The sequence below is a fragment of the Falco peregrinus genome, chromosome 16 (assembly GCF_023634155.1).
Source record: "Falco peregrinus isolate bFalPer1 chromosome 16, bFalPer1.pri, whole genome shotgun sequence".
NCBI lineage: Eukaryota > Metazoa > Chordata > Aves > Falconiformes > Falconidae > Falco > Falco peregrinus.
In genome coordinates this window covers 1,298,651-1,322,738 of record NC_073736.1, presented here as the reverse complement: position 1 = coordinate 1,322,738, position 24,088 = coordinate 1,298,651, and the positions used below count along the sequence as shown (strand labels likewise).

Genomic DNA, 24,088 nt, shown 5'->3' with positions numbered 1-24,088 from the left:
CCTCCCGCTTTCTCCCGGAAAATCCTCCTGCTCGCTGCCAGTTTCAGCACTTCCAAAATCGGGGCTCAGTGCTGAACACCACTACCCTCTGGCTGTGTGGCAGCAGCGCTGGGACCCCGCTGCAAAGCCGGGCTGTGCCGGCAGCCACCGTGGCTCTGACCGACTTCTGTCCCTTCAAATCACTCGGCAAAGCTCCCGGCTCTGTTTTTTTCCCCTTCCCTGCACATCCCTGGAGCATCCCACCATCCTCCGCTGCCGCTGCCCTGGCAACCGCCGCCCCAGCACCCTCTCCAGCAGCCGCCCCCCCAAAATCTCCCCCCAAAGCAAGACCGGAGGGGACCGGGGTGTCCCCGGCACTGCAGTGGGGAGCTCGTCTTGGGGTTTGTTCGGCCCCCCAGAAAGGGAGTGACCCCGCGGCGGGTGTGTGGAGCCAGTGGTGCCTCGGCACCCGCCTCCGCGCCGGCTCTCTGCTGGCTCCCTGGAAATGGGTCATTCCTGGAGCTCGCTGGGAAACTGGGAAGAGGAGGGAAAGGAGCCAAGCAGGGCGATGTCGCAGCAGCAGCACCAGAGGGGACGGTCCCCCTGTGCCAGAGCCACTGTGGGGGATGCTGACACAGCTCCTGCGCCCGGGTGATGCCGCGCTGCTGGAGGAAGGTTTTTGGCTGGGGGGCTCACCAGATGCAGCAGCTGCAGCCCTGCTGCTCCTGGGGGGCTGGGGCACCTCCAGTGTGGGGGTTCCCCCCACCACGCCACCAGCCTCCCACCCTGGCTCTCATTCCAGCATGGGGCTATGGGGGTCTGAGCTCCGGCATGAGCCTCAGCCCCCTGGCACCATCATGGCAGCCCCCCAGCAAGACACCCCCATCCTCAGCAACCCCTTTGGACTCACTCAGGCCTCTGGGTTTGCAGTTGGGGTCAGGTCCCTCCGCAGGATCAGAGCACTTGTCACCCGGGGACGTGGCCCTCTCCTCCTCCTGGTCCTGCAGCCTGCGGGCAGAGGGGAGTGAGGGTGGGGGAGCAGCCAGCTGGGGACTTCCAGGAGACAGGAATACAGCACCCTGGGCTCTGCCAGGGTTTAGGAACACTATTTTCATGGCAGAGGGGGTCCCAGGGCACCCTGTCCCCCATTGAGCCCATCCCCTGCCCCACACTGGCTCCTCCCGTGGGTGCTCCAGGAACCCCCAGCACCCCAAACCCATCAGGAACTCTCCTTCCAGGGCAGACACCCCAGACCCAACCCCACCATTCCCCACGGCCAACCCCACAGCGCCCAACTGCTTCCCCCGTCCACGTGGCCCCTCGTCACCACGCCCACCACAGCCCCATGCCCCCCATCCCCAGGGACTCACCGGTACTGGAAGGGTGCCACGGTGGCGGTGACAGGGTGGCTATGGGGCAGGCCCGAGGAGAAGTTGATGGCCCCCGATCCAAATACTGGGCCTCTGCCCTGCGAGCTGCCATGGGGCTCATCCCCTGTCCCTACTATGGCCGCTCTGATGCCCTTCCCCGGCCGCCCCCCACCCCTGCCTTGTGTTGGGGGAGCTTTGGGCAGCCCGGTGGGCTCCCCACCCCTACCTGCCCCTCTCCTCCCACAGCCTGCTGCCTCTGGCCACCTCCCGGGGGACACCAGGGGTCTTGCCAGGGCTTTCTGCCCCCTGCGGTGGGGGCTGCCGGGGCTGCCCTCCCTGCCCTTGGACAGCTCATGGCTGGCAGCTCTGCCAGCATCTTTGGGCTTGAGGGTCTTGGGGCCGGGGGTTGGTGCCTTTCCTGGCTGTGGGGATGGAGCCCTGTGGGGAATGGGGGACCCCGGTATGCTTGGGGGGGCTGCAGTGTGTGGCTTGCCATGGGCCACAGCACGGGGCACCGGGATGGCAGAGACGTAGTGGCTGCGGCCAGCAGGGTTGACGTTGGCTGTCCCGTTCATCCTGGCAAGGTGGCTGCCGGCGAGGCTGTGGGGGGAGAGGAGGGTTGAGCAGGGCCTGGCATGACGAAGGGGTAGGCATGGGGGGCATCTGCATCCCCTCAGCCACACCAGACCCTGGTCTTGGCCCCCATTGACCATAGGTGCTCAATGTCCCTATACTGGGAAGAGGTCACTGCATCCCATGACCCAGGGTGAGGACACACATGATGTCCCTCCACAGGCACATGGGTCCCAGGGACCCCATGCAACCCCATCCCTGTGTCTCCAGGTCCCTATGGCAGGTCCCTGCAGCAAGGCTGCATGGTCACAGACCCTCACCAGGTAGGGTTGCACCACAGGCAGGCTGGGCCCCTCCTGGCCACACAAAACCTTCTCCTGATCCCCAAAACTACCTCCTGGTCAACCGAGACTGTGTCCTTGTCATCCAGGACCAACTCCTGGCTGCCCAAAACCATCTCCCAGACACCCAAGGCCACTCCTGGCCACCTAAGACCATCTCCTGGTCACCCAAGACCACCTTCCAGTGCCACAAGGACCAGCTCTGTCACTCCATCCCTCAGGCCGTTGCTGGTGTCTGGGCCCCATCTCTGCCCTCCCCATACCCAAATGTGCCTACATGGTGCCAGCTACCCCACCTCTCCACGCTCCTGCTCTCATCTCACCCCACGGTGACTCTCCCTGGCACCACCCCCCAGACGGTGCCCTGTGTCCCCTTGCCTTGACATTTCACTCCATGTGGATGAGGACAGGGACTCGGCGCACAACCCCATCCCACCCAAAGTACCCATGGGCAGGCAGGCCTGTCTTTGTCACCACTGGTGACAGGGACATCAGCACAGTCACAGTGAGTAGAGAAGCTCATCCCTCCGGCAGGCTTTGCCCGGGCTGGTAGAGCAGAGCTCAGCAAGAAAATCAGCTGTAGAGCAAAGCTCCATCTCCAACCACCTCCTGCTAGCAGCTCTCCAGGAAAAAATCCTCAAAACTCAAACAACAAAAAGGTTTTCTCCAAGGGGCTGGAGTGGTCTCTAGAAAGATGGGCAGATGTGGCTCCAGGGGCACCTGTGCCAACCTCTGCCCCTTGTCCCAGTACAGCTGCAGCAAACCAAAAGGCAAACAGGCCCCAGATGCCACAAATCTCCCGGGATGCACATTTCATGGGTTGCTCCAGCACATTTCACTCAGCCTCCTTGAAGGAGAACCTCTGGGGAGGGAAACAGAAGCTTTTTGGGGTCCCTGAACTTCCTAGGGGAGACTATCAGCTCCAGGCTGGCCATCCGCGGTCACCGTCCACGAGGGGGGTCCCTCTCCCCCGGTGCTGGCTCGGAGCCGGGTGGGCGCAGCGAGCACAAGTGGGTCTTTGTGCAGCAGCTCCAGCAAGCACGTTCAGAGCCACGCTGGAGCCAACTGAAGCCATTCCCAGCGGGATGGGGGAACGCTGCTGCCCAGGTACAGGGCTGCACACAAGTCGCTCTTTTTGCAGCCCGGGGCCAGCAGTCTGGCCACCTTTCAACCCACCCAACCAAGACAGAGCTTCTCCGGAGCTGGAGAAGGTTTCTTGGTAAGCCGTGGGGTACAGGGGGGTGGCTCCCATCACCCCAATGGGAACAGCACCCAGCCTCAGCCCTGCACCCTTTGCATCTCCCACTGGAGGGTGTTGCATGAGCAAGGTCCAAAAATGACCCAAACTGCCCTGTTTTGCCTCTTCCCCAACCTACAGCTGCCCTGAGCCCTGCTCCCCTCGGGCTTCAGCAAGTCTGCAAGGACCAAGCCTTGCCCCATATCCCCCCCAGTGAGCACCCCCAGGGTGGGGGGCCATGTCCCTGCCACAGGCAGCGCTCCGGTGAACACACCCAAATAACCTTTTGCCAACCACATGAGCTGGATCACTTGATCAACAGAGCCGTGGGTCACGGGGAGAAGGGCTGATGCAGCAAACGAGATCTAGGCGTCACAGCACTGACTCCAGTGCCAGCCAGCAGCTACAACGGCCTTTTCAAGACAGTTTTAGCCAAGGGGAAGAGGGAACCGACACACACAGCTCTGGGCTTGCGCTTGCTGAAGCCTTTGAAATGGCCAGGGAGATGTTCCCTCTCCCTGCGTCCTGAGATGTCTCTGCCTCCACTCGCTGTGGCCATGGCCCCACGTCATGGCACCGGTGGATGGAGGAAGCCCTGGGACAAGGCGCCTGGGGGGTCTCTGGGACAGATCCATCCCCGAGCCACCGCATGGGGTGGGGTGGAGACATGCACTGGGGCTCTGCCACCCCCGTGCTGGCAAACAGGTCTGGGCCCGGCTCCAGTGGGCAGCCACAGCCCCCAGCAAGGGGCCCTGTGCTGGCACCAGCCTGCACCCACAGGTGCTGCGGGGCAGGCAGCAGGGGCCCTGCAGGGCTTCCCCTGCACCCGTGGGATTTCCTCGCACCAAAGGCCATTCCAGGGAGCACAGTGGCCAGGGCTCAGCACCCAGCACCAGCCAAGAGCTGAAGACCAACCATCCCTGGGGGTACAATGCTCCCAACCTCTCCTTTGCAGACCACCCCGCAGTCAGTATCAGCAACAACCAGTTCTCCTCAGCCCTTCCCCCGTTTCTCAGGTTGTGCCCCACAACCCACACTTACAAACCCCAATTTTTCACTTTTTTTTCACTCTCTTTAACCCAGTCCCTTGCCCCAGGATCGCTGTGCCTGGGGGCAGAGCAGTTCACAGCATTGAGCTGCAAAATACCTTGTGCAAACACAGTTGTGCTGACCTTCTTCCCAGTAAATGTGAGGATGCCTAGGATGGGGCCAAGAGCAAGCAAAGCTCCAGCCTCATGGACAGGAGTGGTTAAACCACTGGCCCCAACCCACATATTTCACCCTTGAGGTCCCTTGCACAAATACCTCCAGCCCCAGGGCTGCTGCTGCTGGGTTTTCTCCTAATGCGGAGGAAGATCATCTGCCACGGCCTCTGTAAACCTGGTTCCGGGCTCTTCTTCAACCAGCTCAGAGGTGAAACAAACTCATCTAGGTTTATGCTGTGACCTTACCTTCACCAGCACCCTCTGAGCATCATCACAGCATGCAACATCCCTTCAGCCCCTCCTGCCTATCAGGCATCTAGCATGAGGGCTGGAACCAGGTTTTATAGATTCTTTTTCCCAATCAATTCACTTTGGATTTCTCTCTTTGGACCCAACTTCAATTTCTCCCCTCTGAGCCCATCAGCAGCCACTTTTCTGTGATACCACGGTGCAGCAGAAGCCAAAGCTGCCACATCAGGCACCAAAAAAATCAGTCCTCCTCTTGTGCTCACAGGGCTGAGGTTTCCCAAGAGATGCCAATCCCTGCTGGGAGCCAGGGTCTGGAGCTGTCCCCCCTCCACAGCACAAAGCTCAGGGATCTCTGAGGAGATCCATCACTCTGTTGCACCCAGCTAAGCATAGGGGACCCCTCCTCAGGCTTCCCCTGCTTTAGAGATGCCGAGGGCTTTCCTGGGGCTGGGCCAGGGGAGATGTGGATGCGGCCCTGCTCCCCTGGGCCATAACACCAGCTGGACCCTTGGGATGTGGCCCTGTACCCACAGATGCCACCGAAGGGCTAAACCAAAGCAACTCCCACCAAGTCCCCATTTCCCCCCATTAGCCCCAGGAGGAGCCGCTCCTGCACCAAGCAGCCCTCCTACTCATCCCATCATTTTATTAGCATGAGCAAACTAAAACCATTCCTGGGAGAGATCTGGCTCATTCTTCTTCAAAACAAATTCTTCATTTGCCTCCAGACTGATTTCTAGACCATCCAAACTCTGTCCCCAAGGACCGGCTCCCCCCTGGCACATGCCCCACGTGCTGTGGTGGCAGGGGACCAGCACGCACTGTGTCACGCTGGCACCCTGCCGCTGCTTTGCCCAGGTAAAGTGGGTTACGGCTTGACCTACATAGACACAGGTGGCTCCTTTGCAATTAGCTCGAAAGGGAAACACTTTCTCCTTTAATGCAACCTGGCCACAAGGCCTCCATATCCACAAAGCAGCTCTTGGGAACCAGCTCCCACTTGCCCCCCGGGTAATGTGAGTGCCAGACATTTGCACCCAATGCTTTAATTTTGCAGCTTCCAGCCAGGTGGGTCTTTGGCCCTGTCCCTTCCCCGGGTACTGGCTTGGGATCACTGGATCCTGTGGTGGTGGAAAGCAGCAAATAGACACAAGGTATTTTAGCACCAGGGGGTATTTTGCAGAAGCCACAGCAGTGCTGTGAGCGGCAAAGCGCTACCTGAGTGCCAGGACTGGGCCTCCCTGAGCAGCCAGAGATGCTTGTCTCCCAGCCAGGGGAAAGGTGCTCATCCCAGCTACCTCCAGAACTCAGGTCTGGAGCTGAACACAAGTTTTCCCCTAAATTAAAGACTTTTAAGCCCAGAGACAAGGTTGTTTCTGATCCCTTCGGATTAAGCCATCTACAGAGACATGGGTGTTCACACTGAAGAAAAATTAAACAGCCTTGGCTGAGCTGTGTCCTTCATCCCAGGACAAACACAACCCAGCACATCCCTCAAGGCATCTCCTTCAAAGAGGCGTCTGTTATGCTCTGAGCTCAAGCTACTTCCTTGGCCCAGTGTCCAAATGCATCTCACATGCCATTTTAGCAGCCAGAAATGAATACAGGGACCTGGAGCCCCAGTCTCATATCATGTCCTCATTCTGCCTGTAAGGGGTCACTGGAGCATCCCCAGCACCAAAGCAGATCCATTTTGGAGCCATCCATCACCTGAGCAGAGCTGGAAACAGCTGCTCCCCCTGGCTCTTGGCCCTTCTGACCCTGTGCTGGGGCTACACCAAGTGGCTGAAGCCCCTGGCTCCCCTGCAATGCTTTGGAAAGATCCAGCCTCTGGCTCTTCCATGGTATAAAGAGAACAGCTAATGGCTCTGCAAGCATTTTGCTCTGCTTCTGAAGCATTTGGGGGTGGCTTTTATAAACCAGAGTAAACTTGCTTCTCTCTTACCTCTCACAGCTGAGACATCCCTGCTGGGGATGAAACTCCACCCTGTGCCCCTGGGATAATTGGTGGCAGGTGGTATTAAACCCTTCAGCCTGTGCTGGTGTCCTGCTGCTGCTCTGTTCCTCAGTTTCCCCACCCTGACACAGCCTCTACTAGGGGTCAGGGAGCTGAAACCAGGCTGATAAATAGGAATAGAGGAGGATGGATCCTTTGCTGGATGTACTGGGCTGCAGAGAAGCTCTGTAATTTGGGAGCCGTCCTTGAGACACTTGCAGGACCAGCAGCATGGGGATGCCAGGGACTGGGGCAGAGCTGGCTGTACCACGTGTCCCTGGGGAGATGCTCGGGGGCTGCAAAGCATCCCCTCTTCCTAAGGGTGAGGATGGAGGGGGGCAGCCCAGGGGTGAACCCCAGGGGGTAGACAGCCTGAGGAGCCGAGCCCATGCCAAGGGACAGATCCTGGGCTGTGACGTGGCTGCCACTCAGAACTGCTGCACGCACCTTGCAGCCCAGCATGGGATCCAGCCCCGAGCTGCCTTTGAGGATGGCTGTGCTCCAGCGCAGCCTCCTCCCCGGCACGCTTGGGAAGGATGACAAAGAAAAGGCTCCTTGTGACACAAGGGACATAAAACTTTCCTAAGAGAAACAGAGGGAGCAGGGGCAGAAAAGAGCCTTCAGAGGAGAACAAGCTGCCAATTCAGCCACCAGCCCCATCCCTCCAGCCCCCACACCCTGGCCAGGACTTGGCCTGTCCGCCAGCTAGTGTCACTGCCTGGGACATTGCCACCGCCTGCACTCTGGGGCCCTGGGCTGGGTCCTTTCCCAGGGAGGTCTCCCTGCTCTGTGCCCCTCCGGAGGGGCAATGCCGGGGTGGCTGGCTCAGTGGGCTGGGTGCAGGCAGGGGGGTCTGGGGACGGACAGCAGATGGGCAAGCGGGTGGGAGGGGAGGCCTGGGCAGCTCTGCCCACCCTGCTGGCTGCTTCCCCACGCACCGTGCTGGGTGCTCAGGGAGCTGTGGGAGACAAGCTGTGGGCCAGGGCAGGAGAAGGACAGAACTGCCTGTTGCCAGAGCAGGGGTGCCCAGTGCCGTAACCACTGTGCTAATCTCTGCTTTAGCTACTCCACGGCAATCCCATTAGGCACATTAGGGTTAACCCGCTTTAATAAACCCTGCTCGAGCAAAGTTTAGCTCTCAGCTGGGCAGACTGCAGAAGCCTCTGCCACTAAAAGCCCCACACACGGCATGTGTGACCAAGCTCTGCCCAGGCTGGGCTTTGCTGGCACAAATCCTGCTGCGGGGACCAGGTTGGGTGCTCCGGGGCTGGGACAGACGCCGGGCGCTGCGCAAGGGGCTGCACGAGGGTCTGTGCAAGGAGCCCCGATGCCGAAGGTCTCCCTGGCCACAGCACGTGGGGACCCCCGGCTCCCCACGGCCCCCCCCGTGTTCCGCCATCCCGCCCCCGCCTCGCGGGGCCGGCTCGGGCAAAGGTGTCACCTCCGCCGGGCAGGAGCCCCCGAGGAGGGTCATAAGGGCTGGCGGGGCCGGGGCGGGGCGGAGGAGCCAGCCCCGACCCCGGCCCCATCCCGCGGGGGCAGCCGGCGGGCAGCGGGGCGGCGCTGCCCCGCGGCGCTGGGGACGTTCAGGAGGCGCCGGTGCTGGACAGCTCCGCCCCGCGCCCGCGGCGCCGCCCCCCGGCCCTGGCACCCCTGGCCCGGCACCGCCCCCCGCCCGCTGTCACCCCCGGGGTCACCGCCCGGCCCCCCCCGGAGCCGCCACTGCCCCCCGCCCGCTGTCACCCCCGGCCCTGTCACCCCTCCAAGTGCAGGCACCACCCCCCACCCGCTGTCACTCCCCGGGGTCACCCCCGGCCCTGTCACCCCTCCAAGTGCAGGCACCACCCCCCACCCGCTGTCACTCCCCGGGGTCACCCCCCGGAGCCGCCCCTGCCCCCCGCCCGCTGTCACTCCCCCCGCGGGGTCACCCTCCGGCCCTGTCACACACACACACACCCCGGGTTACCCCCCAGCCCGGCACCGCCCCCCGCCCGCTGTCACCCCCCGGCCCCTGTCACCCACCCCGGGCGGTGCCCCCTCGGAGCCGGTGCCGCCTTCCCGGACCGGTGCCGCCATCCCCGGCCGGTACCGCCTACGACAGTCCGTGCCCCCAGTGCCGGCAGCGCCACCTTGCCCATGGCCAGGGGGAGCCTGTCCCCTTTGGGTCACCACCACCCGCCTGGGGCCAGCAGAGAGAGTCCCCAGGGACCCACCATAGCCCCTCCGTCCTGCAGCTGCCTGCTGGGGGCAGGTACCATCTGTCTGAAGCCTGGTGCCATCTGTCCCCCCGGAAGTGCTGCCTGCCATCCCCCAGCGTCCCCAGCACCCTTGGGGACCAAGATAGGGCTGCCCCTCCACGAAGTGACACCCCCCTGAACCTTCTCCCGATGCCCCCATGGCCAAGGTCCACCTGGGAGGAGACTTTGGGTTGTGCTTGGGGGTCTCCCACTCCACCTGGCCTCCCCGCTCCCCCGTGCCGTCCAGCAAGAAAAGCCATGAAGCTGTCAGCAGCCCTGTGGCCAGCTCGTCCCAGCACACCGCTGGAGCCACCGGACACCACAGAGCCCAGGGCCGCTCCAGCATCCAGCACCACAGCCAAAAAGCAACATCTCCCATTGCACCTCCCGAGGGTTTCAAAACCTCCCCCAAATCTCCCCAGAACCTCAGCATCACCACGGGGCCACTGATCCCACAGCACCATGTCCCGGCCAGAGCAAGCCCTTGGCCAGGGGTCATCCCGCGGCCCAGGTGCAGGCGCTCAGATGGGTGACATTCAGATGAACTTCTGCCTGGGCCAAAACTCTGCGAAGCCAATTGCATCATGTATTTAGCCCCGTGTTCCTGCTGCATCACGGACCTGGCCCTTTGCTCCTGGGACTTTTGAGCAAGAGCAGATGTCGCAGCGTCTGCATTCGCCTCTGCTGCTGCCATGTGGAAACAGCCCCCCTGGTCCTCAACCCCTGAAACCTGGAAGCCCTCGACATGTTTTGGCTTTGCTGACAGGGTGGTGGAGAGAGGCAGCTGCACAGCGGGGCTGCAAAATGCATTAACTCAGCAGATGCTGTTGAGTACGTGTGGGATGGTCGGGGGAGGGGGGGCTGGGCTTGTCTTCCCCCATCCCGGCACATGCACTCCCTCCCCGGCATCCCCAGACCCTCACTGCCTGTCTGCTCCTCCCAGCACTTGGCTCTCCAAGCCCACAGTGGGTTGAGCAGGGCCTTCAGGCTACCCAAAAAAGTATTTTTTCCCAAAAAAAACAGGTTAAGGATTTAGAAAATGCTGCAGGGAGTGTGGGGTGGGTAACACTGGGGACACAGCAAAGAGCTGGCCATAAACATTGCCCAAAGCGGGAGCTTTAACCCCAAGAGCAGAGACAGTGCCTGGGGTGGGGATGTGCCATCACCACATCCCCCCTGCAAAGCAGTTGAGCTCAAGCTGGGGCGTTTTTAGGTGCCCAGTCTGCTTCGGGTGATGAGGTGAGGGAAAGCCTCCAATTCCCAGCTGAATCCCCCTGGTACAGACCATTCCCACCATAAGCAAAACTCCCCGGTCTGGCCTTACCTGGGCAAGTGGGACAAATCTCCCCTCAGCCTGATTATCCCTCATATAATAAATAAATCCGCTGCTCTTGCAGCCAGGACTCTTCCTGGCAACGTTTGCCCCGAAAGCCCCAGACGCCCAGTGGCACCCCAAGGGAGTTTCCCTTGGGACAACCAGGTATTTACAGTGGAAAGCGAACACCACAGGGAGCCCTTAATGGGATGAGTGGATTTTCCAGTGAGCTGCAAATCCTCAGTGGCTGCTGGCAAATACCTCCCTGTTTGGGTCTTGGGGGTTGCAGCGGCCTCTGCTCCAAGCACAAGCAGGCAGGCTGCCCCCCTGCCACCAATGCCAGACTCAGTGACCGGCAGCCCAGGGGAAGCCACATCCCCCTGACGTTTATTGGAACAACTCTAAGTGTGTCCCTGATGCTAACATCCCCAAAGAGCTGAGGACTGCCACTCGGGGACTGGCAATGCCACCCCCCAAGCACCCCAGAACAGGCAGCAGCTCTGGTCCCACCACTCTCTTACACCTGAAAATCAACCTCCTGCCTCCAAGGGATGCGGCTAATGGAGCCACAGTGGGTCCATCACTCCCAGAGGATGCCTGGCTTTCCTGGAGGGGAACCCCAGCACCCCTTGAACAGCCCGAGCATCCCTCAAGCATGCCTGGAGCACCTCTTGAACATCCCGCCTGCCCACAGCGAGTAGTCCATGTGAGGATGGCAGCACTCCTGTCTTCCCCCTCGCCCACCCTGCGGTGTGTGTCCCTTGAGATGGACACCCCCGTGGGGAGCCAACTCCCCAGGGGCCAGCAGTGGGGGAGGGCACAGAGCCCAGTGGAGCAAGGGGCAGGGTACCAGAGGGGGAAGGGGCGAAGGAGAAGCCGTGACTTATCACCCAGCCCTGAGCAGGGGGAGTTTGTGCTGCTGGCGGTGATGCTGCCTGGCCACATCCGCATGGGCCCAGCGGCCATGTCCAGTGGGAGCTGAGGATGAGGATGGGGGGATGAGCACAACCCAGTTCCTCCAGCTCCCCACTCCGCTCCTCCGTGAGAGTGGGGGAACCCAGGGAATCCAGGCAAATACTGGGAGGCTTTAACTCGGGCGCTGGCTCCCACCCAAACCTGTTCCCTGCAGCACAGCTGAGACCTCCGGAGCCCAGTTCCCACATCCTGGCAGTGAGAGGGTGCCAGGACGCCAAGTCCCTAAACCAGAAGTGGCTTCACCCCAGCTGCTGCCCCTCCCATCCCCACCAGCACTCTGGGACAGAGCAAAGCTCCAAACCTGCTCTGCGCCACTCAGCCAGGACCTCTCCCCCTGGATAATGAAAATCCTGCTTTCTCCAATTATTGTCACTTCCAGTGGCAGTGGGTGCCAAGTGCTGAGGGCTCCTCCAGCCCCCCCCCCCCCCCCCCCCCCAACACCTTTTAATCCAGGCAGTTAATCCAGCAGCTGTGCCCAATGACCATAACACCACGCAGACCCTGCAGCATGGCCAGGCAAAGCTTGTTAGAGCTCACTTGTTAACGAGCAGGGCTCGGGGTGGAGGCAAATGCAAAAATGCTGGAGCCAGCTGGGACCAGTTGCTGGTTGATCTGTCACCTGGAAGGGTTTGAGGAGGACCCACAGGTGTTGGCAGTTTTCCACTTTCCTGCAGCCCGTGCCTCAGTTTCCCCATGTGCTCCCATCGTCCTTGTCACCACCTGCAGCCACTGACTGACAGGTCCCAGCTCCCCAGAGTGTTGCTGAGGCTGGCACTGCTCTGGGCTTGGCTACGGCCTGGGGGCTGACCCTGCCCAGCAGGGACAGGCTGGTGACAGGAGCTGGGGTTTCCCTGGGGACACACTGGTGGCAGGCAGAGCCAGCATGGTCCCAGCTGCCCCATCCCTGGGGACCCATCCCTGGCACTGCCTGGTCTCCCCCCCTGCACCAGGTACAAAGGGCTGCAGGAGGACAGGGGGTGCTGTCCCCAGCTGCCACCCAAGGGACACCCCCACCCAGGTGACAGGGGACTGTCACCCATTTGCCAGCAGCATGGTGAAGTGGGGTCACCACAGTGGTGGGAACGGATGCTGAGTGCTCCCATCCCAGGCTGGTGTCCCCATCCCACGTTGGTGTCCCCTGGTCACTTAGCTGGTGCTGGAGTGTGTGAGACCTCCCGGGGGAGGGAGCGCAGGTGAGGGGACACCCCGTGGGTCAGCGAGCAAGAGTGGTTCTGCAAGGGCCACAGGCATGGCGAGGCACCCTCCTCCCCACAGCACCAGCTCCAGCTCTCCCAGCTCCACACGGATCCTGGTCCAGCTGGGAAGCAGGGACGTGGCTGGTGGGTGGCTCAGCCCAGGGGTCCTGCAGCCGGGCTGGGGCCCGGGGGCTGCAGCAGCCCCAGCGGGGACAGGGGTCCCACCAGCCCCTGGCTCAGCGGCTGCCCCCCAAGCAGCAGCCCGGGGGGGCCGCCTGCCCCCCCGTACCCCTTGCCGTGGCCTGGCCCTGCGCCCCCCCGGCCCCGCTCCCGGCCGCAGCAGGAAACACCTTTTTCCTGTCCGTGGGGCTGCAGCGGGCCGGGGAGGGGCAGGAAAACACCTCGTGTCTCGCGGGTTATTTATAACCTGCCGCCAGCGAGGCTGGCCTGATCGCCCCCCAGAATCCCTGCCTGCACCCCGAGCCCTGCCCCAGCCCCTGCCAGCCCCAGCCCCGTCCCCATTCCCATCCCACCCCAGACGTCATCCCCATCCCTCTCCCCACACACCAAGACTCAGCCTGGAGATCCCTCGGCAGAAGCAGGCAGCCCAAATCCTGCCTCAGGGACCAAATCCTGCCCCAGGGACGTCCTTCCTCTCCCAGCAAACACCAGGGCTCACCCAGCCCCACACTCCCCATCCCACCACATTTCCCCCAGTTCAGACCTGCCCTGGCCCCCCAGGAGCCGGTTCCGTGCCCAGGACACGTGGTGGGGCTGGATCCAGCCCATGCCCATGGCCCAGGAGCATTTTGCCCCATCTGGTCCCGGGAAGCCACTGTGGGGGGAGCTGAGGCACAGGGCTGGCAGGGCGAGGAGGGCACTGAGGTGGCGCAGGCTGTGAGCTGGATGAGGCCAGGGCCATGTGCCGGCAGCTCCTGCCCACCAGAGAGGCCGCGGGCAGCCCTGCACCCCCCCAGCACCGCATGGGCAGTTACTCAGCGCCTGAGAAATGACTCAGCCAGGATCCGGCCAGGCCAGCCGGGATTTCCTGACTCAGCTTCCCTGGCTGCAAAACTGGGGGGGTCTAACCCCACCTTGCAACAACACAGACACCAACACATCCTGTCACGGGGTGCAGGGGGCTCCCCCCATCAGCACCCCGTGACAGCACCCCCCTGGGAGCACCTGGACATTTGCTGGCACCAGGAATGACGGCATGAGCAGTTACGGCAAAGCCCTGGGGAGCAGAGGCAGCACCCCAGCAACTGTGGGCAAACCCTGCTGGCATGGGGGACACGTGCTTACCGCTGTGGGCCAGCCGTGGCACCAGCAGGACCACCGTGGCACCGGCAGCCCGGCACACCCAGGCTCTCTGGCTTTCCTCCCAGTTGTTTTTTTCCTAGGTGAAACCCAGGGAAACAGAAGCCCCAGCACATGCACACTGCAGGTCTTCACTGCTGCCCTCCCACGAGGTGATGGCACGTTAATGTCCCGTGGGGGACACAGCCCGTGCTGAAGTCACCTCTAAGATTTCCCCCTGTGCCATCCCAGTTTGGCTGCAGTGCCGAGCAAAGCCGGGCTGTGACACCACCGGCTCCACGGGAGCCATCCCACACGGGGCCTGCGGATGTTGTTCGGGGTGGCCGAGCATCTCCGGGGTGGTGGAGCACCCCTAGGGTGGCCGAGCACCCAGCAGGGAGAAGCCATCGGGCTCCCAAGCCCCTTCACTACTGGTGAAACCAGCACTTCAAAAAAGCCCAAGTCTCCACTGCCCTCCTTGCTGACCCCACGCCAGCATGGGGACATGGAACATCTGGAGCTGCACGGCCCTGGGCACCATCCAGGGAGCAGCCATCCAGGGAGCACCTTCCCGTACCCGAAATGAGGGCAGACACCACAAGCTGCTGGCACCAACCCGTGCTGCCTGCAGAGAGGAGATGTGGGGCAGCAGCACAGGCCAGCTCTCTGGAGAGCCGCCACCCCTTCGGGCAGCCCCCCTGCCTCAGTTTCCCCCATCGCCCTTCGCTGGCGCTGCGGTCCTCGCCGGGGCCGGTTTGGGGAGGCAAGGCAGCAGCAGGCAGCACCGGCACCGGCCCCAGCACCGCAGCGGCTCCCCACAGACCCCCTCTGCCGGGGCCGGGACCGGGGGTGTCTGGGGGACACGAGGGGCTCTGGGACACGGGAACTGGCCGGGCCAGGCTGCTCTTGGGGCTGCCCGTGCTGGGGCTGCCCGTGCTGGGGCTCCCACTGCTGAAACGGGGCCCCGGCGGAGAGGTGGGGACATTGGGGGGCACAGGGGAGGGGACGCGGGGGGCTGCCGCCAGTGTCAGGCAGTGACAGCCCCCAGAGCCGCTGCCTGTCACCCCAGTCCCTGCCAGGGCATCCCCCGTGTCACCGCTGGTCCCCTCAGGGTGGCCCCATCACCTCGGTCCGCACGGGGGTGCCCCCCATCATCTGCCGTCCCCAGCAGGTTGCCCCCCGTGTCTCCCCGGTCCCCACCGGGGTGCCCTCCATCACCCCATGTCCCCGGCGGGGTGCCCCCCGTGTCTCCCCGTTCCCCCTCGGGGCGTCCCCCCCGCCGTGCCCCCGGGGCAGAGCCAGGCGGCCGGCGCGGCACTCACCGCTCGCTGCGCCCCGTCCCGTCCCGTCCCGCCCCGCCGCGGGCAGCGCCCGGTGCCGCCGCCGGTGTCAGCCCGGCAGAGCGGCCGCGGGACCCCGCGCAGGGCCGGGCCGCCCCGGGGAGGAGTCACGCAGGCCCCTGCCCGGCCCCGCCGCCCGGGGGTGCCCGCCCCTGCCCCCCGCTCCCCGCGGGCCGGCCCCGCCCGCCTTCAGCCCCCCCGCTGCCGCCCCGGCGCGGCGCCCGGAGACGGGGGCGAAGCCGGAGCCGAGGGCGCCCCGGAGCCCCCGGACCCCCCCCGGCCCGTGGATTCCTCCGACGGATCCCTCTCCATGGACCCCCATCACGGATCTCTCTCCGGACCCCTTATAGACCCACCCGCGGATCCCCTCCCTATGGATCTCGGCGTGGACCCTCCCAGGGATCCCGCTGGGCTTCCCCAGGGACCCCCCCGCCCCAGGGATCCCGCCCCGGGGCCCGCCCGCCACCGCCCCTCGCCCCGCCCTGTCCCTGTCCCTGTGCCCGGCCCCGGCCCCGGCCCCGGCCCCGGCCTGCCCCTTCCGGCACGGCGCGGCCCGGCTCAGCCCGGCGCAGCCCAGCTCAGCCCGGCCCGGCTCGGCTCGGAACAGCCCGGCACCGCTCGGCCCGGCGCAGCCCAGCTCAGCCCGGCACCGCTCGGCCCGGCGCAGCCCAGCTCAGCCCGGCGCGGCCCGGCTCAGCCCGGCCCAGCTCAGCCCGGCGCAGCCCAGCTCAGCCCGGCCCGGCCCGGCGCGGCTCAGCCCGGCACCGCTCGGCCCGGCGCAGCCCAGCTCAGCCCGGGCGGCCCGGCTCGGCCCGGCATGGCGGCGGACGCGGGCTCGGCCAGCAGCGCGGCGCTCTGGGCGCTGCGGCACCTGCACCTGGACCTGCACGTGGTCTTCGGGGCGGGGGGCGCGGGGCGGCTGCGGGGGGCGGCGCGGCTGGAGCTGGAGCCGCGGGCCGGGGGCGCGGGGCCGGGGCCGCTGCGGCTGGACGCGCACCCCAGCTTGGCCGTGCGCCGCGCCGTGCTCCTGCCGCCCCCCGGCGCCCCCCCGGGCCGCGGCCCGCAGCCGGTGCCGGTGGAGAGCCGCCCCTTCGCCAGCTACGGCAGCGCCCTGCACGTCGCCCTGCCGAGCGCCCCCCCCGCCGGGCAGCGCGTCGCCCTCGAGATCGAATACGAGGCGGGCGGGGGGCCCGGGGTGAGCGAGGCGGGGGGGTCGCACCCACCCTCCCCCGGGAGGAGCCCCCTCGCGGCTCCGCCAGGCGCGGGGGGCGGCCGCCTGACCGCCCCCCCCCGCAGGTGTGCTGGCTGGCCCCCGAGCAGACGGCGGGCAGGCGGAAGCCCTTCATGTACACGCAGGGCCAGGCCGTCCTCAACAGGTCCTTCTTCCCCGGCTTCGACACCCCCGCCGTCAAATGCACCTACTCGGCCACCGTGAAGGTAAGCAGTGCCCCCGGCCCCCCGCGCCCAGCGGCAGCGAAACCCACCGGGTCCCTCCCAGGGTGTCCCAAAACATTGGGCGTCGCGGCAGTGATGCCACCCGGGCCCACGACACCAGCGCGTCGGAGGCGATCCTCGTCATGCTCACCTCAAATCCTCCACCACGGGCCCCTGGCAGCGAAGGCACCCAGAAATAATTCATTTGTGCTCCTGTTTGTACGTTCGCCTCCAGACGGGTGCCAGCAGCCTGCCACGGTGGCCCTGGCTGCTCCCCAGCCCCACGCTGGCTTGTGAGCCCGGAGCACGTGCCGGCACCGCTGAAGGCTCTTCTCTCCCCGTGGGAGGTGGCCGAAATACTCGGTGCTTGAGGCCAAAATACTGGCTAACTGTCGGGATCAGCGCATCGTGTGAACCTCCCCGCTCTGCTCCTGCTGCTGCGTTTCTCTGAGTAATTCCTCCAGTTACCGGAGAAAACCCCGGGTTTGCCCCGTGGCGGCTGAGGGCAGCGAGATGCTCTTGGTGTGTGTATCAGCAGGAGGGCAACTGGGACGAGCTGAGTCTGGGGGGCCACAGCCGGTGGGTGTGGGTGACACTGGGCTGTGCTGGGTCCTGGCGGTGGTGCCGGGGCTGATGAGCTTCCAGGATGGAAGAAACAGCCGCTGGTCCCCAGGTTTTGTACAGAAACGGGATAAATAATCAGATTCCCTCTTGCGTGTGTGCAGGCAGGCATGCGGCGGCACCGGCACTGGGCTGCCCCAGCATGCTGGCTGGCCACGGGCGAGGGAAGCTGCATGTCGCTGTGACACCAAGCCAGTGCCGATGGCACGTAGTGGCATCAGCTGGTGAGGCCGGAATGTATCTGATTATTTTGCCTCTTGCTCCGACTTCCACCCTTCAAAGTTTCGGCACAGTGCCCTCGCCAAAGGGCGAGCACGGGGCTCGGCTGTTGTACAGCCCCGGAGTGATGCTCTGTGCCAAGAGACCCGTCCTCCCCACGGCACCGCAGGGGCTTGCCCCGTGTTCGGAAGAGGAGAGACTGGATCAGCCTCCCAGGGCTTGGCCCCGGCCACTGGGTCGGCTGCAGGTTCTACTTTGGATTGAGAATGGGAAAAACAAGTTGTGTAAGAAACGGGAGGAGAGCCAGCGTCTGAAGGGCCTGCGTCCTCTGCCCTTCCAGCACCTGTGACTCCAGCGTTTATCTCGCACGCAGCTCCGGCTGTCCCGGTGTTGCACCCAGCTGATGTCTGAGCCCAAGTGCTGAGTGACGCTGTCACAGGGATGTGGCTGTGATCCCGCGCTGGAGCTTGGGGCTTTACTGCTCTGCACCCCAAAACCTGCAGTGCCCACGGACCTGGCCACCTTCAGCGCGCTGGGACTTGTTCACCATCAGACATTGCGGCGTCCCTGGCTGGGTTAACTGATGTCCCGCTCCATACGGTATGGGTCTAATAGATGTTTTTATCTATGTGTCCAGGTCCCCGAGGGTTTCACGGCTGTGATGAGTGCCACAAGCTGGGAGAAGCAGGAGGATAACACCTTCGTCTTCAAGATGTCCCATCCGATCCCCTCCTACCTGATCGCTCTGGCTGTCGGGGACATCGTGTCTGCTGAAGTTGGCCCAAGGTAAGTGGCTCTGGAGGAGACCTGAGCGTTAAGGCCTGGCTGTGGGAGCCACACGGTGAAGTTCTGTTGCTGTGCGGCCCTGTGACAGCTACCTGCTGCCTCTCCCTGCTCCGCGGTCTCTGGAGAGCAGGCAGTGCAGGGATGCTGCCGTAGGCGTGACCTGGTCAGTCCTGTGCCTGCTGTGCGCGTGGCGCTGCTCGTCAGGCTGCGGGCCCTGCGGGGTGAGGGTTCTCGCTCTTGAGAGAAGAGCAGCCTCCATGCTAGGTCCCCTCGCCTTCGAGGGTGTCCCTGGCTCTGCTCGTTTTACCCCCGTGCACGTGAATGAAAGCAGCGGGTCCCCATTCATGGAGGGTCCCGCGTCCCTTCCCAAGGCCGCTGGTGTGCTTGGGCTCCCAGCTGTCACAGCAGCCATATAAAAGCCCTTTGACATTTGGACAAGGGAAGAAATTACAGCAGTTTGCACTGTCAGCCTCATCAGCTTCCTTTATCAGCAGGCTTTTATTTTGCTGTGTGTGCAGTATAAATGTGTGCAGGTTTTGTCTGGTGGAGCAATAGGGTGAAAGTCTGCTCGCGGTTAAAAGTTCCTCTTTTGCCACTTGGCCAGGAGCCGTGTCTGGGCCGAGCCCTGCCTGATCGAGGCTGCGAAGACGGAGTACAGTGGGGTGATTGAGGAGTTCCTGGCAGTTGGGGAGAAGCTCTTTGGGCCTTATGTGTGGGGCAGGTACGGCCTCCTGGCCCTGGTGGACCTGGTTCTCCAGGGCTGGGGAGGGAGCCCCCCCTCCGTCCCCAGTCGCATCCAGGGCCGGAGGTGGCTCTGACCCAAGTGTCTGCGCTTCCCCGGCAGGTACGACGTCCTGTTCATGCCGCCCTCCTTCCCCTTTGGCGGGATGGAGAATCCCTGCCTCACCTTTGTGACACCCTGCCTGCTGGCCGGGGACCGCTCCTTGGCGGACGTCATCATCCACGAGATCTCCCACAGCTGGTTTGGCAACTTGGTCACCAACGCCACCTGGGGCGAGTTTTGGCTCAATGAGGGCTTCACCATGTACGCCCAGCGGCGCATTTCCACCGAGGTCTATGGTGCGTGGCCTTGCCTGGCTGCGGGTTGCCGAGTCCCCGCGTGCAGCCGTGCTGTCGCAGCGGGACCCGCATGGGTCCGGGCTCCACGTGCTGCAGCTCAGCGCATCCCTCCGCGCGCTGCTTGCAGGGACGGAGCCTGTGCTGCACCTCGGAAGAGGGGAGGAGCAGCAGCCTGCGACACCCCAGGGGTTTGGTGTCAGCAGCCACCCCCCTGTGCTCTGACATGGAAGGAGCCCCTGCAGCCCTGCCAGGGCCGTGGGCGCTGCGATCCTGCCCACCCTCACCGTCCTCTTGCTCCCGCAGCTCCCTGGCGGAGCTGATACCAGCTGCCCTGAGCTCCCCCTGGACACGCAGGCGCATCCAGCAGCTCCGGCACTCCCGGCATCGGTTCCTGTTGTCAGATAAACTTAAATGGCTCTAAAAACCTCCTGCTGAGAGCTGGGTTGTCGTGCCTCTTTGCACTTCTACCACCCCAATGCCTTGGTTATCGGTTTTCTCCTCTCCCAGCTCATACACTAATGCTGTTTCCCTCCTGCAGCACATCAGTGTGCCCGAGGCGTGCAGGGGTCTGCTGGGGGTCTCTGAATGCCTCCTGGTTGTCTCTGCCCAGGTCTGGCGTACACCTGCCTGGAGGCTGCGACGGGAAGGGCCCTCCTGCGCCAGCACATGGACAGCACCGGGGAGGACCATCCGCTCAACAAGCTGCGGGTGGTCATCGAGCCAGGTCCGTGGGGTGTCCCTGTCCTCCCGCAGCTGGCTGGGGGGGAGCGGGGGGGGGGGTGAGGTGTGGTGCTGGGGGGAGGAAGCCCTGCCACTGAGGTGTTTCATGGCTTGCAATAAAACTGGCACTGGTGGTGGGACCTGAGCGAGGCGATGGCTCCAGGAGGGATGCACCAGGCTTGCAGCTGGCAGGGAAAGCAGAAATCTGGGCACACATGGGAGCTGGTTTGTTTTGCAGATGCACAGCCAATTCCTGAGGGTTTTCCCTTTTTCTAGGTGTCAATCCAGATGACACGTACAACGAAACGCCGTACGAGAAGGGGTACTGCTTTGTGAGCTACTTGGCCCATCTCGTGGGGGACCAGAGCAAGTTTGACGCCTTCCTCCAGGTTGGTGCGAGGAGCTGTGGGGTGCAGGTGCCTGCGGTGGGAGGCTGGAGCGCAGCGGGACCCTGGGAAGGACGGGCTGAGCAGGGTGGCTCAGGAGAGGAAGAGATGGGAAATGGGTTCCTGGGGGAATGAGATGAGGGCAGTGTCATGGTTTAACCCCAGCTGGTAACTGAGTCCCGTGCAGCTGCTTGTCACCCCCCTACCCCGAGGGAGGGGGAGGAGAATCAGGAAGGAATGTAAAACTCAAGGATTGAGATAAGAACAATTTAATAGTTGTAATAAAATAAACCCAATACCACTACTACTAATAATAACACATATATAATAATAATAATAATAGTAGTTAAACCATTATAATGAAAAGGAGGGAAAAGGGGAGAGGAACAAAATCTGAAGAGAAGGGAGAACAGAAACAAAGTGATGCACAGTACAGTTGCTCACCCTCTGCTGACTGACGGCCAGTGATCCGCTGGCCCCGGCCAACTCCCTCCAGTTCATACGCCCAGCGTGATGTCCTGTGGTATGGAACATCCCTCTGGCTAGTTCGGGGCAGCTGTCCTGGCTGTGGCCCCGCTCAGTTTCTTCTGCCCCACCAGCCTTCCTGCTGGCAGGGCCTGAGAAATGGAAAAGTCTCTGAGTGAATATAAAGATTACTTAGCAACAACTGAAAACATCAGTGAGTTACCAACGTTGTTCTCACACCAACCCCAAAACACGGCACTGCACTGGATACTGAAGAGAATTTGCTGTATCCCAGCTGAAAGCAGGACACAGAGCTCGGCCAGTGCTGGCAGCAGGCGGTGGCAGCACTCGGAGGTGTCCAGGGGATGCAGGGGGCTGGTGGGGGCTCAGCAGCATCCTGTGAGATGGAGCATGGGGAGGGCCGGGCAGCACTGCCGGGGTGGGCACGTGTCAACACGCCCTGGCCGTCCCTGCAGGCCTATGTGAACCGGTTCAAGTTCCAGAGCATCACATCCGATGATGCCCTGGGTTTCTTCCTGGAGTATTTCCCGGAGCTGAAGGAGAAAGGCGTGGACTCCACCCCAGGTCAGCACGGCGCCCTCCTGGCCAGGGCACAGGGTGTCGCTTTGCAAACCAGACGCCCATGGGCACCGGAGCTGTCCCCGTCCCCCGCAGACCCTGTGCATGCTGGTTTGTGCATTTTCCTGGAGACACTGCCACCACCGCTCGCCTCGGCTACAGCAGCAGGGGCTCAGCACCGGCTGGCCCAGCATCAGGCACTAACCTGGGCTTGGGTGCTCACCTGCTCAGACTGATGATTTTTTCCCCTGCACAAATCCAGCCCATGCTTCGCGCTCGGGTGCCGTTTCCCAGCGAGTCTGTGATGTTTGCCGGCGGAACCGCTGGCGAGTGCTGGGATCAGGCTGAGCCTGCGCCCCAGGCTTGGTGCGGCCTGGCTGCGGAGATCCAGGCTTGGCAGGAGCTTTCCGTGCTGGTGGCAGGGCTGTTGCTGCACAAGCACACACCGAGCCCAGGGTGGCTCAACGGCCTTACCCCATTAGTTCTGCTTGTCACCATCCCCAAGCTGGGGTGCTGGGGACACCCTCGGAGGAGGCGGTGGGATGTATGGGCAGCAGCACCTGGTGTGGGGTTCAGAAAACCAGTCCCAGCTCTTCCCCCCTTTTCCTTGCCACAGGCTTCGAGTTTGACCGCTGGCTGAACACGCCGGGCTGGCCGCCCTACCTGCCCGACCTCTCGCCGGGGGAGCAGCTGATGAAGCCGGCGGATGAGCTGGCAGAGCTTTGGGCTGCTGATGGCTTGGACATGGAGGCGATCGAAGCTGTGGACATCATGGCCTGGAGGACATACCAGCTGGTCTACTTCTTGGATCAGGTCCTGCAGAAATCCCCCCTGCCAGAAGGTGAGGGCCAGGATGCCCGGGGCCCTGGTGCCTGCAGGAGGTGCAGGGTGATGTGTCCAGGTCCAGCCCACTGCCTGGGGATGTGAGGGCACGTTGGTGGGACACATGGGTGCGTGGCCATCAGCCCACCTCCGCCACAGTGCAGCAGTGTGGATCCTGGTGTCTTGGAAGCCTTGATCAGTGCAGCAGGGGGAAGTGTGTCCCCAGGCGCATGGGGACATGTGCAGTGGCAGGAAGGAGCCCTACTGTCCCCAGGCTGGCTCATCCGGGTTGTCACCTCCCCGTGTCACCTCCTCATTCCTTGCACTCTGCTGAGGGACCTGCCCACCCTTTGTGCTGGCGCCCTGAGCTGGGCACGAGGTTCTGGGGGGCTGCCTGGCCCCAGGCGCGCCCAGAGCTGGGGGTGCTGGCAGGGTCGGGGGACGCAGGTCTGGCTGGAGGAGGGCAGGATCCCCGAGGAGCTGCAGCGCAGTCAGGAGGAGCTGGCAGGGCCCCCCCGGCGCAGGGGCTGGGAGCTGGAGGTTGAGCCCCCTGGGGGATGGTGACCATCCCCATCTTGCAGGCAACGTGGAAAGGCTGAGCGCAGCGTACCCAAAGATCTCCAAGGCCCAGAACGCCGAGCTGCGGCTCCGCTGGTGCCAGATCGTTCTCAAGAACAACCTGGAGGCCGAGTACAGCAAGGTCAAGGACTTCCTCCACAGCCAGGTTGGTTCGGGATGGGTTCGGGGCACAGGACCTCCTGTGCCAGAGGGCCGGGGGCTGGTTCTTCTCTTGGTAGCCCCACCGAACGGTCTGGGTTGGATGGGACCTAAAAGACCAACCAGCCCGTTCCCACCCCCCCGCCCTGGGCAGGGACACCCAGGACAGGGCCAGCTCTCCGGGCTGTGAGCACTTGTGGCCAGTTTGTCACCCACCAGTAATCACCAAGCCCTCCCCCCCCAGCCTGTGTGACAGTGGGGACTTCAGGAGCTTCTCGGGGCCCCCTCCTCCTCCAGGGTCACGGGCTCCCCTCTCCCAGTGCCAGGGGCTGCCCATGGTGGCATTGTTCACCCTGTCCCCCAGCAGGGTGATGCTGGAGGTGCTGTGCCTGGGGCTGGGGGGGGGTCCTGGGTGTAACCCCCTGCTCCATCACTGCAGGGCAAGCAGAAGTACACCCTGCCCCTCTACCGCGCCATGTGGGGCGGCTCAGAGGCGGCGCGGGCCCTGGCCATGGAGACCTTCTCCGCTACGGCCCCGCAGCTCCACGTCAACGTCCAGAACTATGTCAGGAAGGTCCTGGGGCTGGGGGGGGCAGAGGCTTAGCACAGCCAGGGCTCCCCTCGGCCGGGCTGCGCTCCCTCGCTGCACACCTCATTAAACATGGGGAATTTTTAATGTCTCTTGTTGTGCTTTTCCCATTCCCAGCAACCCACGGGCAGCCTTAGCGTGACTCCCTGCTCCCGCCGCCCGGGAACGGGGCTGGGGCGGGAGGGGACCTCGCCGGTCCCCCCAGGTGAAGGGGCCTGGCGCTGGCCCCACCCACGGCCCCAACCCGCACCCATCCTGCCCGGCTCCTGCCACACTGTCACAGGTCCCACACAGCCTCAGCACCCCTGGGTGCTGCAGGAGGCAGGGGGCAAGCTGGGGAGCGCACCTCTTCCCTCTT

The 24,088-nt window shown here is 63.7% G+C and overlaps 2 protein-coding genes across 3 annotated transcripts in view; one reads left to right on the top strand and one right to left on the bottom strand.

Moving 5' to 3' along the window:
- Positions 1-15,424, bottom strand: part of NAV1 (neuron navigator 1) — a 76,512-nt gene extending 61,088 nt beyond the window's left edge. The window contains exons 1-3 of one of the 2 annotated variants that reach the window (XM_055820030.1): positions 15,295-15,424; positions 1,350-1,949; positions 890-987 (exon numbers count right to left, since the gene is read on the bottom strand). In XM_055820030.1, the coding sequence (XP_055676005.1) occupies positions 890-987; positions 1,350-1,924 (673 nt within the window). In that variant the 5' untranslated portion in view covers positions 1,925-1,949; positions 15,295-15,424. Of the gene's footprint in view, positions 1-889; positions 988-1,349; positions 3,192-15,294 lie in introns of those variants that run through there. The other variant, XM_055820029.1, reaches the window with a different exon arrangement.
- A 670-nt stretch (positions 15,425-16,094) lies between these two features.
- Positions 16,095-23,817, top strand: RNPEP (arginyl aminopeptidase). The gene is made up of 11 exons (XM_055820047.1): positions 16,095-16,507; positions 16,609-16,749; positions 18,224-18,372; positions 18,977-19,093; positions 19,217-19,452; positions 20,063-20,176; positions 20,449-20,561; positions 21,500-21,608; positions 22,219-22,443; positions 23,006-23,148; positions 23,581-23,817. Exons 1-11 carry the CDS (start codon positions 16,130-16,132, stop codon positions 23,743-23,745), a joined length of 1,890 nt encoding a protein of 629 aa, XP_055676022.1. The 5' UTR covers positions 16,095-16,129; the 3' UTR covers positions 23,746-23,817.
- Positions 23,818-24,088: the final 271 nt, after the last annotated feature.